This window comes from Anopheles marshallii, chromosome X, assembly GCF_943734725.1.
Source record: "Anopheles marshallii chromosome X, idAnoMarsDA_429_01, whole genome shotgun sequence".
NCBI lineage: Eukaryota > Metazoa > Arthropoda > Insecta > Diptera > Culicidae > Anopheles > Anopheles marshallii.
This window is the reverse complement of record NC_071325.1, coordinates 12,181,081-12,197,257: the sequence shown is the minus strand read 5'-3', so window position 1 is coordinate 12,197,257 and position 16,177 is coordinate 12,181,081. Positions and strand designations below refer to the sequence as shown.

General features: G+C 44.3%; 1 protein-coding gene across 1 annotated transcript; it reads right to left on the bottom strand.

Annotated features, from left to right (window-relative positions):
* Window positions 1–14,251: 14,251 nt before the first annotated feature.
* On the bottom strand, window positions 14,252–15,929 carry LOC128714001 (thymosin beta). The gene is made up of 2 exons (XM_053808879.1): window positions 15,674–15,929; window positions 14,252–14,391 (listed from the first exon to the last, which is right to left on the bottom strand). Exons 1-2 carry the CDS (start codon window positions 15,927–15,929, stop codon window positions 14,252–14,254), a joined length of 396 nt encoding a protein of 131 aa, XP_053664854.1.
* Between the last annotated feature and the right edge of the window lie 248 nt (window positions 15,930–16,177).

The following is a 16,177-nucleotide window of genomic DNA, read 5'->3' as shown; positions in this document are numbered from 1 at the left end:
TTACGCTTCTGCTCCATCCAGGAGACACCTCACTGCGCTGCGTCGTAGAAGCTGTATGAGGGAAGAGAGTTGTGCAAAAGAAAAGAACAGGAATCAACTATCAAGGTCAGACAAAGTAGCACACAGGAATATAGGCTCAATTACTCGGTGTAGTCCACATTATATCTACTAAAGGCGGTTGTCCATGGAATTCAAGAGTTGCTCATTAACCTTACAAACTTATCTCACGTATTATTCTTCCACACTCCTATCAGATAAAGAACTCGTTTTAAAAATTCTATATTATTTCTGCAAAGTAGATACTTCTTTTGTCATCTAGCTGAGCTGGAGACCAACTTCTTCCTGAGATACCGGGCGAGAGTTCCAACCGCAACAGTTACAGAACTGAAACTGAAGTTTGTGATTAAATCACGACAAGGACATCATTTCTAGACCTGCAAAACAAAACAAACACGCCAAAACCACATCCTCCGTACTTTGGCTCCTTACTTTTCTATTTTTCTATCTAGAAGAAGCCCGTTTACGTAACTCTCGCATAGACATTGAATAGAGCGGCCCAGAAGGGGGGGTGGATTTACACTCCCCACATTCGGGGCATTTTTTTGTTGCTTTCTTTCTCCTGTTTTTCCCTCACACTGAAGTGTAGTTGTTGCGGTACTCCACCGCTGCATCTGATAGCTGTGTTGAATGATGCCTTTTGGTACGGCTCGTTCTTGAACATAATGAATCTGTAGCACTCCATTACAAGCCCTTTCATAGTCGAATACATTATGATAGCGCGGCTTCACCAAAGCACGCGCTATGTGCAATCCATTCCAACCCACCCAAGCGGGTCCGTGCTCTTCGCACGAATACGAAACAGCGTCAATCTGTTGCTTTGGCGCTGTAGGTTTAGCAGCACACTTCGCCACATCCACTACGTGTTCGCAGTGGCTAGTGGAGCGGTGAGAAAAGGAGATGAAATAATACGATACCCGCCTCGCAGTGTGGGAATGCTGTGTGACAGAAGAGAGAGAGAGAGAGCAAAAAAAAAGCAATACAGATGCAAGCACGCGACACTGCAAAGAGGACAGAGCTATACAAACGACCGAAAAGCGAACCGTGCTACTACTAGTGATGGGAAAAACGGTTTTAGCACTGGAAAGAACGGTTCCCAAAACGTATTGGAGCCGGGTCCGAACCGAACTGTTTGTCTTGTGAGGCAACGGGGAGAGGAGGGGGAAAGGTGTAGAGTTCTAAAAAACTGAGCAACGCGGGAGGCAGCTAAGAAGTCAACGTTGGTCCGGTGCCGTGGATTCGGAAAAGAGATGTAAATAACAACTCACTTTGGAAATTAAACTGAAGGTGAATTAGTTAAACTGAAGCTCCATTTCAATTTGGGCCTATCACACCTCTTCTGTCTATGTGGACGACCTATAAGGACTTTATGGGTTGGGTCGCCCGGTGTTATTCTCATGACATGACCAGCCCATCGGAGCCTGGCGAATCTAATCCGCTGTGCGACAGTAAGTTCGCCGTACAACTTATAGAGCTTGTCATTGTAGTGGCCCCTCTATTGTCCTTCCACACATACGAGGCCAAAAATCCTTCTGAACATCTTCCTTTTGAACGCGCCAAACAGGGTTTCGTCAGTTTTGGACAAAGTCCATGTCTCAGAGGAGTTTGCGAGTACTGGAACTATACAGGTTCGTCGCGACAGGTGTTTTGAGTGGAAAAGTTTCCTCAGACTATAGAAAGACAGACTGTAGACTGTGACCTACTTCCACACCAAAAAACAACGCAAAACGATTTGAAACGATTCTATGGTATATGTACCGATTCTAATTCCTTTACATGTCATTCCAACAACAACAAAAAACGCTGAAAAAGCTTGCTAAATCAACACACGAATGAGTTGATAGACGCCGTAAAGAATGGTAACACATCTGTCAAACCACTCGCCACCACGAATGTGTTGATAGTCACAAAGCGTAACAACTCACACACGAATGAGTGACCGCAAAGAGTCATGTGCACAAACAACTTACCCGCGTGTGTAATTGCTCACCCACACATGGATTAGTTTGATAGCCGATACAAAGCGTTATAATTCGTGCGCATCGAAGTATGTGCTGCACAGAGTGTTGTGATGTGATGAAACCAACTCACTTATACCTCGTCAATTATTACAGGGTTTTTGGGCATGCAAAACGTGTATTCCGTATTTGCGTTTAATGGGCAGGTAAAAGGATAACAACATTAATAAATCGGTGTGCACCTTGCTGACAGTTAAAACAACTCTTAGTCATGATTCGAGTTAGCTCACTTACTAATAAGATTTAATTCATTCTGACTCATTATGCACATTTCTATTTGGGAGCTAAGGGTTCGTAACCGCACCGGAGCCGTTTGTTCGGAGTCATCCCCCGAAAAGCACATCACTAGTTACTAGCTTGAGAACACAGAGACGGATTTATAAGTGTGCATCAATTAATGATCGCTTTCGCTAGTGAACCAGTTGTTACTTCGTTTTCTCTCACTCACTCTCTCTCTCTCCCTCTCTCGTGTACGCAAAAGATGATTCGGGAACGCTGTTTACAATCATGTGCACCGTACGCGGCGGGCATTTGCTGGTGCATGTGCTTGAGACAAGTGCTGAGTGTCCGTGACGGATGCTGATACTATCGTGGTGGAGGTGGATGGTTACGTAACGGGACTATCTACCAAGGCAGGATGAAGTACACTCGACCGAGCAACAACCATACTGTGCACGGCAGATACACACACACACTACTGCTGCTGGTTGCAACGAGATACACAACCAGAAACACGCAATACCACCATTAGCACCTGGGCGACTCTACCGTGCCTGACAGGCTAACGGGAGCCGTAATGAAGCGTATATCACCTACTTAGCGACACTCTTAATCAGCAACGAAGCATCCGTCTACGGTAACACTCCGGTCGATTAAACGAGCGCACATTGCGGAGGGGGAAAAAAGGAAGTCGTAAGCGAGATAGACTCGACCTTGTTGATAGTGTAATTAAGAGATTTTTTGGTATGTTCTGAATCTTCTGAAGGTATTGGGGACAGCAACCAGTTGGTGCATCAGAACTGGGGGAAAACAATACCTGCTTATTGCGTACTAGAACACCGGATCTCAAGCAGATGGTGTTATTAAGAGAGCTTTGGCATGTTCTGAATCTCCTTAAAGTAGTGAAGGTCAACCAGTAGCTGCGTTTGGGGCTCGTGAACAGCAATTTTGGTATGTTCCGAATCTCCTGGAGGTAGTGGGAGGGAGACCAACCTGTAGATTGCATTGAGGCTCGAGAACAGTAGTTTTGAAATCTCCAGAAGGTAGTGGAGGTCAACCTGTAGGTGCATTCGGGTACAGTAGCTGCTGATAGCGTTACAAGGGCATATCAATTCAAAGGAACAACGCGTTCACGAGCAGGCACTGCCACCAGGAGGGTACGGGAACAGCAGCTGAGCTTCCCTTTCGTTTGTTTTCTTTTTCACTGTTGAAGGAAAGGACGTCACTGTTTTCCCTGTTCCGACCACTCAACGCTTTGATCTATAACAGTATATATGTGTAGTGGGTGGGTGAAGAAGGGGAAGTGGGGGAAGGGGATTGTGTGGGCTCCACAACTACCGAATCTTCGCACCCGAACAACATAACGATGCGTTTGCGCGAAAAAACATGACAGCTGTCACGCTCGCACACTCTCATTTTCCAGCAGTGCCACCCATTTCTCTCCCACACACAACAACACAGCACACTCCACGCCACCTTGCCTCCAACCTCCCCGTACATTCTCTCTTTTCCATCTCGATGTATATCCCCGTTGTTTCCGCAACTCGGCAGGGTTGCTTCACGTTTACCGTCACGTTACATGTGACACTACGAAAAACCAGAAACGGAGCATTCGCTCATTTCCATTCCAAGGGAAAACCCTTCCACCGGCCAGGCCAGACCAAAAATGGTACAACCATCTCTTTTTCTAATCCTTTCTCCATCTACCTGCTTGCTCTCTCTCTCTCTTTCTCTTTCTTTCAATGTCATTCGTTTAATGTTGTTAGTTGTTCTTCAACGTTGACTATTACCAACGGGAACGGGAAATGTGACAGTAAGACGGGGAAAAAAAGCGTTTACGGACGCGAAGCTGATTAGGAGGCAAATTAGAAATAATTGAAACCACAAAACAAACAAACAAAAGACACACAAAAGAGATGAGCAAATCGTTTCGGCACCCGATTCGACGTGATATTCCGGAGGACGAGCCGCGAAGCAGAAAACCCAACGCGAATTCAAAACCAGCCAAGATAATCAACCCCTCCTTGGTGGTATGTGTGCGGGCCCACCGTACGCAACTGGAAACATCCCCTTATCAAACATTCGACCCCCCCCCTCCCCACAAAAGCTGCGTGTGTAGTAAGCTAAAAATGCATTTAACCTTCGTGCAACGTTTTAGGTCAAAGGAAGCGCGTGGAACAGCTCCGATTACGCCTGCAATCGTTACTGTGGCCCGTAACTCCCTCTCGGCAGCAAACAAACAAACAAACAAAAAAAAACATCCTTCAAGCTACCTCGCATTACCGACCTCGCGGTAATGTTTCGAATTATAGCCTCACTTTCATACGACCTCCGGGGATAGCGTTCCCCCCCCCCCCCCAAACCAGTCCGGCGACGGCCACGCAGCCAGTGGGGTAAATAGGTGCAAAGGTTTGCCTCCTTACATTGGTGATCGGAGTACCGAAAAAAAAAAAACTTGACACATCTTGACCTACACACACTGGCGTTCCCATCTTCGACCAGGCGCCTCCATCGCACCAAGCAAAATGGTTCTTCGTGCGCTCTCTCTCTCTTTTAACACGCGCTTTTTAGAACATTTCATGGAAGCCAGTGATGGTATTCGATTGTCGGGGGGGGGGGGGGGGAGGGGATGGCCTTATGACAGTGGGAAAAGATTGCTATATGATTGCGTGTTATCCCTATACACACACACACAGAGGGGGGTGGGGGGCGAATTTTCCACCATCTTGGTTACCTGGAACAACCATTACCTTGTCTTCACGCTGTAGCAGGACGGTGCAGTACATACACACACACACACACACACACGGACGAACCAATGCCCATACTAGGCTGCCTGCGGTGTGTCCTTCAGTGGGGGTCAGTTTACCAGCCACCCCCTTACTTTGATTTGTATCGTTTCTGTTTGATTGCTTGCGTTTGAGTAAATGGGCACCCCACCATGGGGTCTCGCGTTCGCTCTCTTTCTCACGCTTACACACACACACACACGCGCGCACTCTTTGGCTGGCGAGGTTGATATAATGATCAGGGGGTCCCTCCGAAACCCACCCTTGGGTGCTTCGCTGTTGTGTTTTTTTTGGTGGCCTTTTGGGCCAGTCGGTGGCTATTACTGTGTTGGTCCAAGGGTGCCCGGAGAAATCGTCCTGGAACCGGTTGAATGATGCAGGGCAACGACGATTTCGATCCCGCGCGTATATCACCACTTGCTAGCGGACACCGAGAAAGTGATCCTTGCTTCAAACACACACACCCACACACACACGCACACTGCTTACACCCACTTGCACCCAACCACACACACAACTGCTGCCCGTAGTCGGCTGTGATATATCTGGCCGCCCACCGGTGGGCAAAACCGAGCTTCAACCAAACCGGGACCGCCTGGTTTGGGGGGGGGGAGAGAGAGGGGGTGGTCGGCAGCAACGGGAAACACAACCGTCAATAATCCGGCGGCGGGTCGGTTTTCGGTGCCCTCAGGGCCACTTTCGGAACATCCGCCACTGCACGGTTACGTGTCTTCGGCTGCTGTTGCGTGCACCGTTGGCTCCAGATATCGGCTGATGGCTCAACTCCACGCACCCCGTCCGGTTTGTTGTGTTGCGTCCTGCCCTGTCCCCGCCGTCCACCACCGGTCGGTGCCACCCCTTGCGAACTCCGCCGGAAGATGTGCCCACTAGGAGGTCGATTTGCCAAGAGCTGGTCGCCTCTCCACGGTGTGTGTGCGTGTGTGTTCTCGCTGCCAGGTTCCGAAACGAATTCTCCGGTCGGTTGGGGGTCCGTGCCGCGTATCGAACAAGCTTCCCGGGGCCTCTGCACCTGGGCTTTGTGGGCCTAGCTCTGGTCTGCGCCGCGAAATGGGCCCGTCCGCTCGGTTGTGGCCGTGTTTTGTGTACCTCGGCAACCAAGCACACCAGTCGAGCTCGAATGGAATGGATGGAAAATTTGTTGCTTCTTCGGATCGGCGAATCGGGTAGAACAGTAAGAAGAGAAAAAAGGAAAAGAGGAAGAAGAAAACAAAAATGGTGCGTCTGCGCACCCGGGAGGGTTCACAAAACCCTGGTGTGTGTCGGGAAACTGCTGGCTCTCGGTGTGTGTGTTTTTGGGAGGGGGGGAGGGGAGCAGGGGAGGTTTGGGAGGAGGGAGTTGTTTTGTTGTTTTTTGGTGGGTTTCGTTCGCTCGTCGAATCTCGCCCCGCTCATCGCCCAAAGGTGACCAAGGACGGAAGACACGCTAGCTGGAAAAATGGGAAAAACAAACACACACACACACACACACACACACACATCGAGAGCGGAGCGGAGATAGATGAAAAATTGAGGATAGGGTAGGAAAATTGAGAGACTAGATATGTGTTCTGCTCCTTGTTTAGGGTCAACTGCGTACGTGGGGGGAGGGTTTTTTTTTGTTCCTCAGTTCGCTCGCCATCATGCCCATGTGTGTGTGTGTGTGGATCTGTGTTTTTTGTGTATCGGTATGTGAGGTTAGGTTTACTTTCTGTCTCCTTCAAGCCACCACATCAAAACTAAAGAGATCATCTCATTCTATCTCTTTCTAAGTCTACCCACCACCAATGTTCGATGTACTTCTTTCTCTCTCTCTCTCTCTCTCTCTCTCTCTCTCAATCTCTCCTGGAGGGTTTTGACGCTGTGGGAGGAAGTTTGAGAATCGGACATTAAAGGCAGCGTTCCCCTTATTGAATTGGAGGAGATGATACCCAGACACAGATTCGAGGACTGCCCCATTTTATAATTGATTGCACCCGTAGGCGCCTTGCCTGCCAGGTGCGTGGTTGGGAACATTGAACGACTCCACACATTTGTGGGGTGCTATCGTCTCCTCTTTCTTCGCTAAGATACGTAATGCGAAGAAGGGTTCTAACACTAAAACCCACTGAGACTCCATTGCAAATCTGCTCTGTTGCCCTTCCCCCTCTTCCTTCTCCTCCACAAACCCCGGGCAGCGAATCTTAACCTGCTAGAGGTCCTCCGCTGCCATTGTGCACCAGGAGGCAGGGACGCGACCAGGTTGTGTTGTGCAACCGATTACTTTCACTCGACCTGCACGCAACGAAAGGCTGCGGCCGTCTAGGGCTGGTTAAGGTAAGTGGTTTCAATCTACGGGATTACCTTCTCAAACACTATTAGGTCGGATTAGAACGCCGCGACCGTCACACTGTACACCGTGTTGAACATGCACTGCATAACCGGAGCACCGGTGTAACCGCAAGAACCGACTAATCATGAAAACTCAATTGCCACAAGCTTTGCCGCGCTGAAACCGATGTCTCAGACAGGGACGGTGAGGTTTTATAATTACGTGTATCAAACAGTGATTCCTATCATTCTACGATCATCCTACCCAGCCGAAACAAGTGGTTATCCAGTCTTGTACGGTGTGGAAACGAAAACAATCTTATTACGAATAGTAAACCGCATAACGCATAGAGGAGAGTTGAATCTTAGCAGCTCCGAACGTTGCTCATATAGAAGTCCAGTAGTATCAGACATGCATGACCGAGCGGTTCGCCTCGCTCAATAGACAGTGGATACGTTCAAACTGGCTGGTACGCTTAGGGAACATCCATTAATTACGTATCGCTCATATCTCTTGGGAGAGCGTTAGTACCAGCGTTACGATTTGTTACATAGGAAGAGAGAGAGAGAGAGTGACATTGGGGGAAGTTTAACTTGTTGTGACCTAACATACAATAGGCTGAAACTTCCTTCGCTTCAATTCCCGCTTCGTACTCCGTGCATGAAAAATTAACTAATTTATGAGATTTTAATACAAAATCCATGCTATTTATCTACTTTTTGATGTTGAAAGGTCAAGCCCACCCTTCTGATGGCTTCCCAGATGTTGGTGGATCCAGTTCACATCACATAAAAAGCATCGTCGACTCATAAAACAAGCGTTGAGCCTGAGGAGCTCTAAACAGTCTCGGAATCCTCTTGCGTTTGAGCAAAGGCGGCAATATTTTTGAAAATCTACTGGTATATAGCCAAATTGTTGTTCAAAATTGTAAAAATAAACGTTGTCTTTTGATTAAACCAAGGTGTTTAAGGAATAATTGAATATTCTAAGGTATCTCTAAGAACTTCTGTTGTCATCACACATCCGTTCATTACTCAGTATCATTTAGTGCTCGGACGATCATTACGGAAACAATGATCAATTTGCAACAACTGGAACGTGCGGCATCATGACTGGAGCTGGTATAGCCGTGTTTAAAAGCATCATACCAACTAAAATAATTGAAAAAAAAAAATGGTGCTGAGTTCCACAATGCTTATTAATTCAATTTAATCGTTTTTCCCCCAAACAAAATGCATTTTTTATAGACACTCTAAATTTCTGATGTTTCATTGGGTGTTAAATGACAGATATGGAGTCACTGAAACTACTTTATCAACAAATGTAATTAGACAATCCTATTTTTTTTTAGAATCTTTGAATCCGGGTATCATCCATAAAAAGATTAGTTAAAATGTAAATAAACAACTAATAATGAACAGAAGACTCTCTCTCAGAAGCGGCTCAGAACAGAAGCCGCAAAAAAAGAATGGTGGCTAGTGCTGACATTACTGATACATAATTTACGCACGAACTTTAATTCTTAATAGATTACATCGATTTTCCTGGGTACTATATGGTGGTACTATAAGTCAAACTACCTTCTTTAAATATTTGAGGTGAACGATTAGCGAATGGGAAATGTTTCAACGTTTGGGATCTATGGTCATTGAGGACTTGTATACGAAGCGTCTTCCGGAAATTGATAGCCAATTATACCAATTACATGATGAAAGATACGGATTGCCTGAAAACAAACATTGTTAATGAAGTGCAGTACATATGAAGTTTGCAGTATCGATTCCTCCTTCAATCGGATCGGAGGAATCGATCGGAGGAATCGATACTGCATACTTCATATGTACTGCACTTCATTAACAATGTTTGTTTTCAGGCAGTCCGTATCTTTAACTCTTTAACTTATTAGTTAACAATATTATTTATTAATCTTTAACTTATTAGCAACGATTAAGCAACTCAGTCTGGTGTGAGTAGTAAATTTACTAGGCAGTATGCATGTTTCTTTTAGCATTCGTCTATATGCGATGGAATTAATTACTTAATAACTTAAGAATATTTCACGAAAAATGTTTTAACTAAGGGGGGTGGCTTCGACGAAATGTTACGTAATTAATAGAGAAGAGTTTTAAAATTGACAAATTTTTGCGTTACGTAATCATTGGTTGAGCCCTCCCTTACAGCAATTTCGACCACTGTATCTGCACACTCCGATACCTTCTGGATCTCCTGCCGGGAACGGCATTGTGTGTGACCGGGATGGGAGCGTTGCTCAATCTATTAATATCAAACCGTTAATAATAATCGTTAGCGGTGTGTAATGAGCAATCCTTTCCCCGCCGTCGTTTTTCTTTTCTGTTTTGTCACTGACCACGTCTCGCAATCTCCCGGACACGGAGAGCGTGAGAAGCAATCAGGTAATATTCCCCGATGGCAGTTGAGCAAAGCAAAATGGATCATATTCAACCATCGAAATAGAAGTATAAATATCGTGATGAAACAACTTAACGGAATGTGTATCGATTAAATGTGACAAATTAGTTTTACGCATCCGAACGACATCGTCACCACACATCTTATTTACGGATGTTTCTATATATAAAAAAAAACATAAAATAATATTTCAAATAATTTCCTTCAGGATATTAATAAAATGCACAGCTCGAATAAATTTCGTGTCTTTTGTTTGTTTGTTCATGTTTTTGTATATTTTATAGAATATTTATTTTTTTTTAGTAAAGTAGTAGTGATAGTTGTTAGCAGTAGTAGCAGTAAAATTCACGTCATTTGATGCCATGACCAGGATTGGTTTTTGTTTTCATTATTGTTCCTTCCCCCTTCCTTCGTAGGTATTTTCTTTATAAAGATACATAAAAGCGAGAACTTTACTTGGTTCGATCAGGACGTACACACACATACAGATACACCTCTTCTACATTGTTAGGTTATGGTTTGCCCCTCTTATTGGGGGAGAAGAAGCAGCAAAAAGACTAACGGCGTTAAAAAAATTCAAGGAACTCTTAACCACATCTTCCAAAACCCGCTCAGTCCCCGCTGCTGAAAACCTAGCGTACTACACAACCGATGTGCGATGTGTGTGTGTCGCTTGCTCGAAATGTGCTTTAAATGCAAACTGGGCTGGAAAGTACAACAAAACAAAAATAATGCACTTGCAAAAGTCTATGCTCATCTCTGAATGGTATGTATAAGAAATCGTAATGTTGTAAATCGATACGACACAGCTAAATTGGAAGGAAATACACGGACATTAGCTTCAATCACGTGTACACACGGATATACATCACAACACGCAACTTCTACCACTCGGGTGATTGAATTGCTGTGTTTTAGTACCATTTTTCTTAACATATTAACTGACAACGCAACCACACCAGTTTTTTTTTTTTACGAGGATGATATAGAAAATTTATTTCAAAAGAAAAAAAAACAAATACTGCATTTCGCTTATATCACCGGCGCCGTATGGTATTGGAACCAAATCTCGGAAACCAGCAAGAGAAGTCTCGCACACGCTGGAATATCTTCGGCCCCCTGTCTTTCAACGTTGGTGTACCTATCGAGTGTAACAGTGTGCACACACGCACCCTCACAAAATGCACCTCCAAGAAATAAAATACTGTAGTGCAAGGGTTTGGTATAAAGAATATGAGGAGGCTACATCTAGGATGTTAGAGAGAGAAAAGAAAATAATTCCCAGTCGCAGGAAATGATATCTTAATGAATAAAGAAAAACAAAAGAATACAAAACGATTGCATAGCTTCGTCAACTTCGGGGAATCTTGAAGCGTGTGGACGAGAAAAAAAAATAACCAAGGAAAAACATTCCGCGCTAATGTTCTGTAGCCGTGCCATGCTTTGAGTTGTCCAAAAACCGTAGGTAAATAAAATAAAGTCTGTGGGACTTGCACAAACCCCATCGATACATGCTTCAACAAGCGTGCCTTCTCTCTCTCTCCCCACTAGACTACCTATATGCTTTGCCGTACCAGCCATTATCACTTTTAAGGGTTTTCCTTTCCGTTAGTTTAAAACAAAAATGGTAACATACAGAGCTGTGGCACGACGTCCCTCTCCCCCAGGGGGTTGGTACACCACAACGTTTTAGTGAGTGAGTTTTGCTTCGAGAAAAGCTTGCGAAATAAATGCAAACCACATTCGCGGAATGTAGGTTTTGATCCATACAGAAACACCCCTTCCGGTAGGGGGTAATAACATAAGCTAGCAAACAAACTTCATTGTGCATATAATGTGCACACACAGAAAAAAACAAATAGATACAGAGAAAAGGAAACCATAACATCGCAAAAACACACAATTTCGATCGCGAACGTGCGGGTATATCTCTGATTTTGCATGTGTGTTCCAAATCGTGTTGTGTGGGCCCCCCTGCTCCTATTGATATTAGTTGCATTTCGAAACAAACCCAAACAAAAAATAGTTACGCTTCACACACGTCACAGCTCTTAAATGTTTGTCCCACTACTGTCACATATACCTCCTCCTCCTAAACCATTCGCGCTTTTCCATTTTCTTGTTGGCCCTTTTTGGAGGGCCAAAAACCGTAGCAAAACTCGCAACATGCTCGCGCTCTTTTGCCTGCTGCTTTGGGGGTTTTTCTTTTTTTTTTGCTTTCTTGGCAGCATTCTACGATCTCTATCGCGTTGCGGGCACTGTGCTCTCCTAGCTATATCTCGTTGTTAATTGTTTCCTGTAAAATTTCCTTTTCCATTTCGACTACTTGCAAATCATGTTCCTGCTTTTTGTTTTCTTCTGCTTCCTTTGGAGAGAGTTTGTCTTAATGAAAAACATATTTTTGCATCGCGTTGGATCTTTTTAAATCGAATCATCGTTTTTCGTCTTCCTCATTCTATCGAACCGATTCGATGGCGGCGGGAATGGAGTGTATAATGTCGCCACCTAGCCGGTACCCGTGTGGCACCACCACGTAGAATGTCTAAAGATGTTACTTTCACGTTAATAAACCTGCCAGAATGATGTGTTTTCCACATCCATTTAATGTGTGTGTTTTTTCCTTCTTTGCGTTATTTAATGAAGCTGAGAGCTTTCCACATGTAGGCAGCAGGGTCCTGAAGATATATCAGATTGCCTATGGCAAGCCGTACAATCGTACGAGTTTAGTGTCGCTTTTCTGGTAGTGCTGTAATAAACTTTAAGCTGATTTTTCTTCGCTTCTCGCACACTATTTACGATATTTTGGTTTCATCTACAGATGCGTATGTGTGTGTAGTTATGAAATTCGTATCAGCACATTAGTATCAATATATTTCCCATATTCGCATTCTTTGTATGCTTTTTCTGTGCTAGGCATAGGAAGAAACAGTCCCACTGTTTTTATCACCCGTCCCCTCTCACTTCTTCTCGGTTATCGACATTGATGTTTCTAAAGGAATCCTTTCGTTTTCACTGCAGTAGAAAATACTAATTAATAGCATTAATTTGACAAAATACACGCGCGACTCTCTAATACACTGAGGACGCAATTTAAATAGTCGCGCCACACTGTTTTTCCATCCCCTTTTTTCGTTCGTTCGTTTTGTTTCTCTCTTTTTTTTGTCCCCGACAAAACGCAGCAACACAGTCTTTTTCATGTATATAAAAATGCGTGAGGATTTGCTTGGTATAAAAGCGTCTCTACCAAATCTAGAGCCACCTTTTCAATAGTTCTCCCCCCGTTTCTTGATTCTTCACTTTGCAGTTTTTTTGTATTGTTTTTAGATTTCACCAACACAACTTTTTTCGTTTGATTTCGAGTTTTTTAATAATAATTATGATTTCTATAAGTAATAGTCGTGCTCCTATTATCCCTACCGAAAACATACAATATTGATAAATGGATTGAGGCGTTTGGGAAAACTAAATAATGAAAATTTAAATATCTGCTCATGCCCTCTACAATGTTCTGTTTTTCGTTTTGATATTCGCTTCATTTATATTGCTGGAGGAGAGTTCCTATTTGCATCCTCCATTTGGTGTTTGATGTTTTTAAGTCTTTTCGAGTTCCTATTGTTACGTTCTTGTTTTCTTGCAACAAAGAGTAACTACATCGCTCTACAGATGCTATTTTCCCGAATGAATGCAAATTATTGGTACTCGTATGTTGTTGGTATTTGTAAATGCTGTCCCTATAAAGATGCGATTCGAGGTAATTGGTGAGCGAAACGTGTTTGTTGTAATGCTCTTTCACGTACAGGCTTCGATCGTTTTTGCATTGAGTCATGCATTGAACGCTTCAGTTTTCAGATCTTTCCGGATGAAGACCTTCCTGCAATAGGATGCGATCAAATTATCTTCTTTGTGTTGATTTGGCTCTTAAACTCGTTGTCGGTTGTGGAGCTGTTTTCGGCGCAGGATAGTTCAATATTATGTGCAGAATATTTATGTATAATTTAGAGAGCGCAGCCATGGACGAGGTAGGAATGATGGTGAAGAATGTTAACGGCGGGCACTGATACATCAACCGGGGACAGCATTAATATATTCACAGGCTGAAAGACGCGTTAGCATCAAATACATCCCATACACATCCGCAAAATGAAGCGTGTGAGATCTTGTAACATGCCGTTTGGGGGGCCGGGAGTGTTCGGGTGGCGGTTTCTTCTGTTGATATTGTTAACTTCACATCTGTTTCGCCTTGATCGCCTCCATTCGGAATGTTTTACTGCTGTTATTCCCCGTGTACTACTACCACTACTACTAATAAATCCTCTGTCATGTTGCAGCCCCATCGTACGTCTGCCGCTTTTTTTATGCACCGCCGTTATCCATCTCACCCCGGGACATGGAGCACGACTACTGATGTTGGGCGCTGCCCATAATGCTGCTTAGGCGCGCTTCTCCTCCTCGATAGTTTCACGCGTTGGCAGCGGATTTTTCTCCAGCGTTTCAGCATGCTTCAGGCGCGAAGTATCGAACTGCTCGATACCTTCGATGAACCGCTGGACGCCCTTCTCGGCCTGGATAGCTGAAAATATGAGTAGACCATTAACATCACATTATTGATATTACTAAGTAACACATACACATTTCAATGAATTTTAAAATAATTCTTTGCAAACCTAAATGGTTTGTTTGTTTTTCTATTCAAGAAGCTAAATATTGGCTAATTTACTACAACACAAACACATTTTACTACATTTTTCTCTTCTTCATCGGGACAACAACTTCAAGATGTTTAGGCCAGCCACTTCTCGCTTTCTTTGACTTTATTGAACCGAAGCGGGATATGCAGTCCCGAGTACTGGGGAACGGTATCGCTACCAAAAACACCGGGTCACTTCATAACTAGTTGTTATGCCTTAGCTATTAAAAAATACAAACATTCCTCAAACTGCAAACAGCATTTCCGAGACATTGAATTGCCTAGATGCATTCATGCAAGAAAAAAATCATAAAAGATTCACCAAGGTAAACAACCCACACCACAAAGAGCACAAACATGTTTGTAAACGTGCAATGTGCAGATGCACGAAGCAATAGACTGTAGCAAAGAACATGTGCACTGCATGTTTAACGACAGAACAAGACAAATACAAGGAAACAGTGCAGCCATAAAGAAATTCCTCACTGATGTATCATGGGACGTGAGGTATGCGCAAAATAGAAATAAAACCCACCACCCCGATACACAACCAAGCCCGGGAAGCGACGATAGCAACGGAGCATCGATGAGTAAATAATGTTTTTATTCCATCTCAATCAAGCATCACTGCTGTTACAGAAGCGTCGTGCTTTGCCCATTATTGCTTGCCTTTATGCACCGGGGTCCAAGCACCCCCTTTCTGTGGTTCAGGAGGAAACAGCAGGGAGGATAGGAGATGTTGAGTGTACGCACACCTACCGCAAAATTATCGTGCCGATGCATATCTTGTCGCGTGTACACGCGCTTGATTGATTCGTTAAAACCGCACACAAACAGCAGCAGGTGGAATCGGGAATACACAGGACGACACACAACGGTGGTGTGGGCGAGAACCAGCTCGATGCCAGGCGTTGTTTGCACAAGTGCAAAATTTAATTGCGCCGCAACGCAATGCAAACGGAAATCTTTGCTCCATCGTTGCGAAAAATAGCATTGATGTTGAAAAATTCTCCAATTCCAATAAAGACCAAACCGAAAACACGAAATTCTTTGGGAAACAAAATCAAACCGAGCCATGCTGATAGTCGCGTGAAGCTAAAGTGCAGTAAAGCTGATAAGTAATTGCTCTTTTTTTTTACCTTCGCCACCCCCATTTGCCACCTACCTTCCGCATCCGGCAGCGGGTTCTTTTCCTTGGTTTCGGCGTGCTTCAGACGGGAGGCATCGAATCCCTCAATGCCCTCGATCACGCTACGCTGGGCCTTCTCGCTCTGTACGTCTGCGGCGGTCGGCAGACAGTTCTTCTCCTGCGTGTCCGCCTTGGAAAGCGTCTCCGTGCGGAACGACTCCAGCTCCGACTTGAAGTCGGGCTTCACGCGTGGGTAGGATGTGGGAGAGTTCTCCTGGCCGGTAGCTTCCATTTTTTCCTGTATTACGCTTGTTAGCTGACGAAAAGGTTGGTGAACAAATCAAAACGAGTCCCTGCTTGGTGATGTCGCGGACAACTGTTTGTTGGTCTCTGTAAAAAAATGATTAAAACAAAATGGAAACCATTAATATTTAATAATGTTACATTAAATGGTCAAATATTAGATGGCGATGAACGTATTTCATTTGTCTCTTCCATTTTAAATAAGTCTTCAACAAGATATTTGATCATAGGATGGTG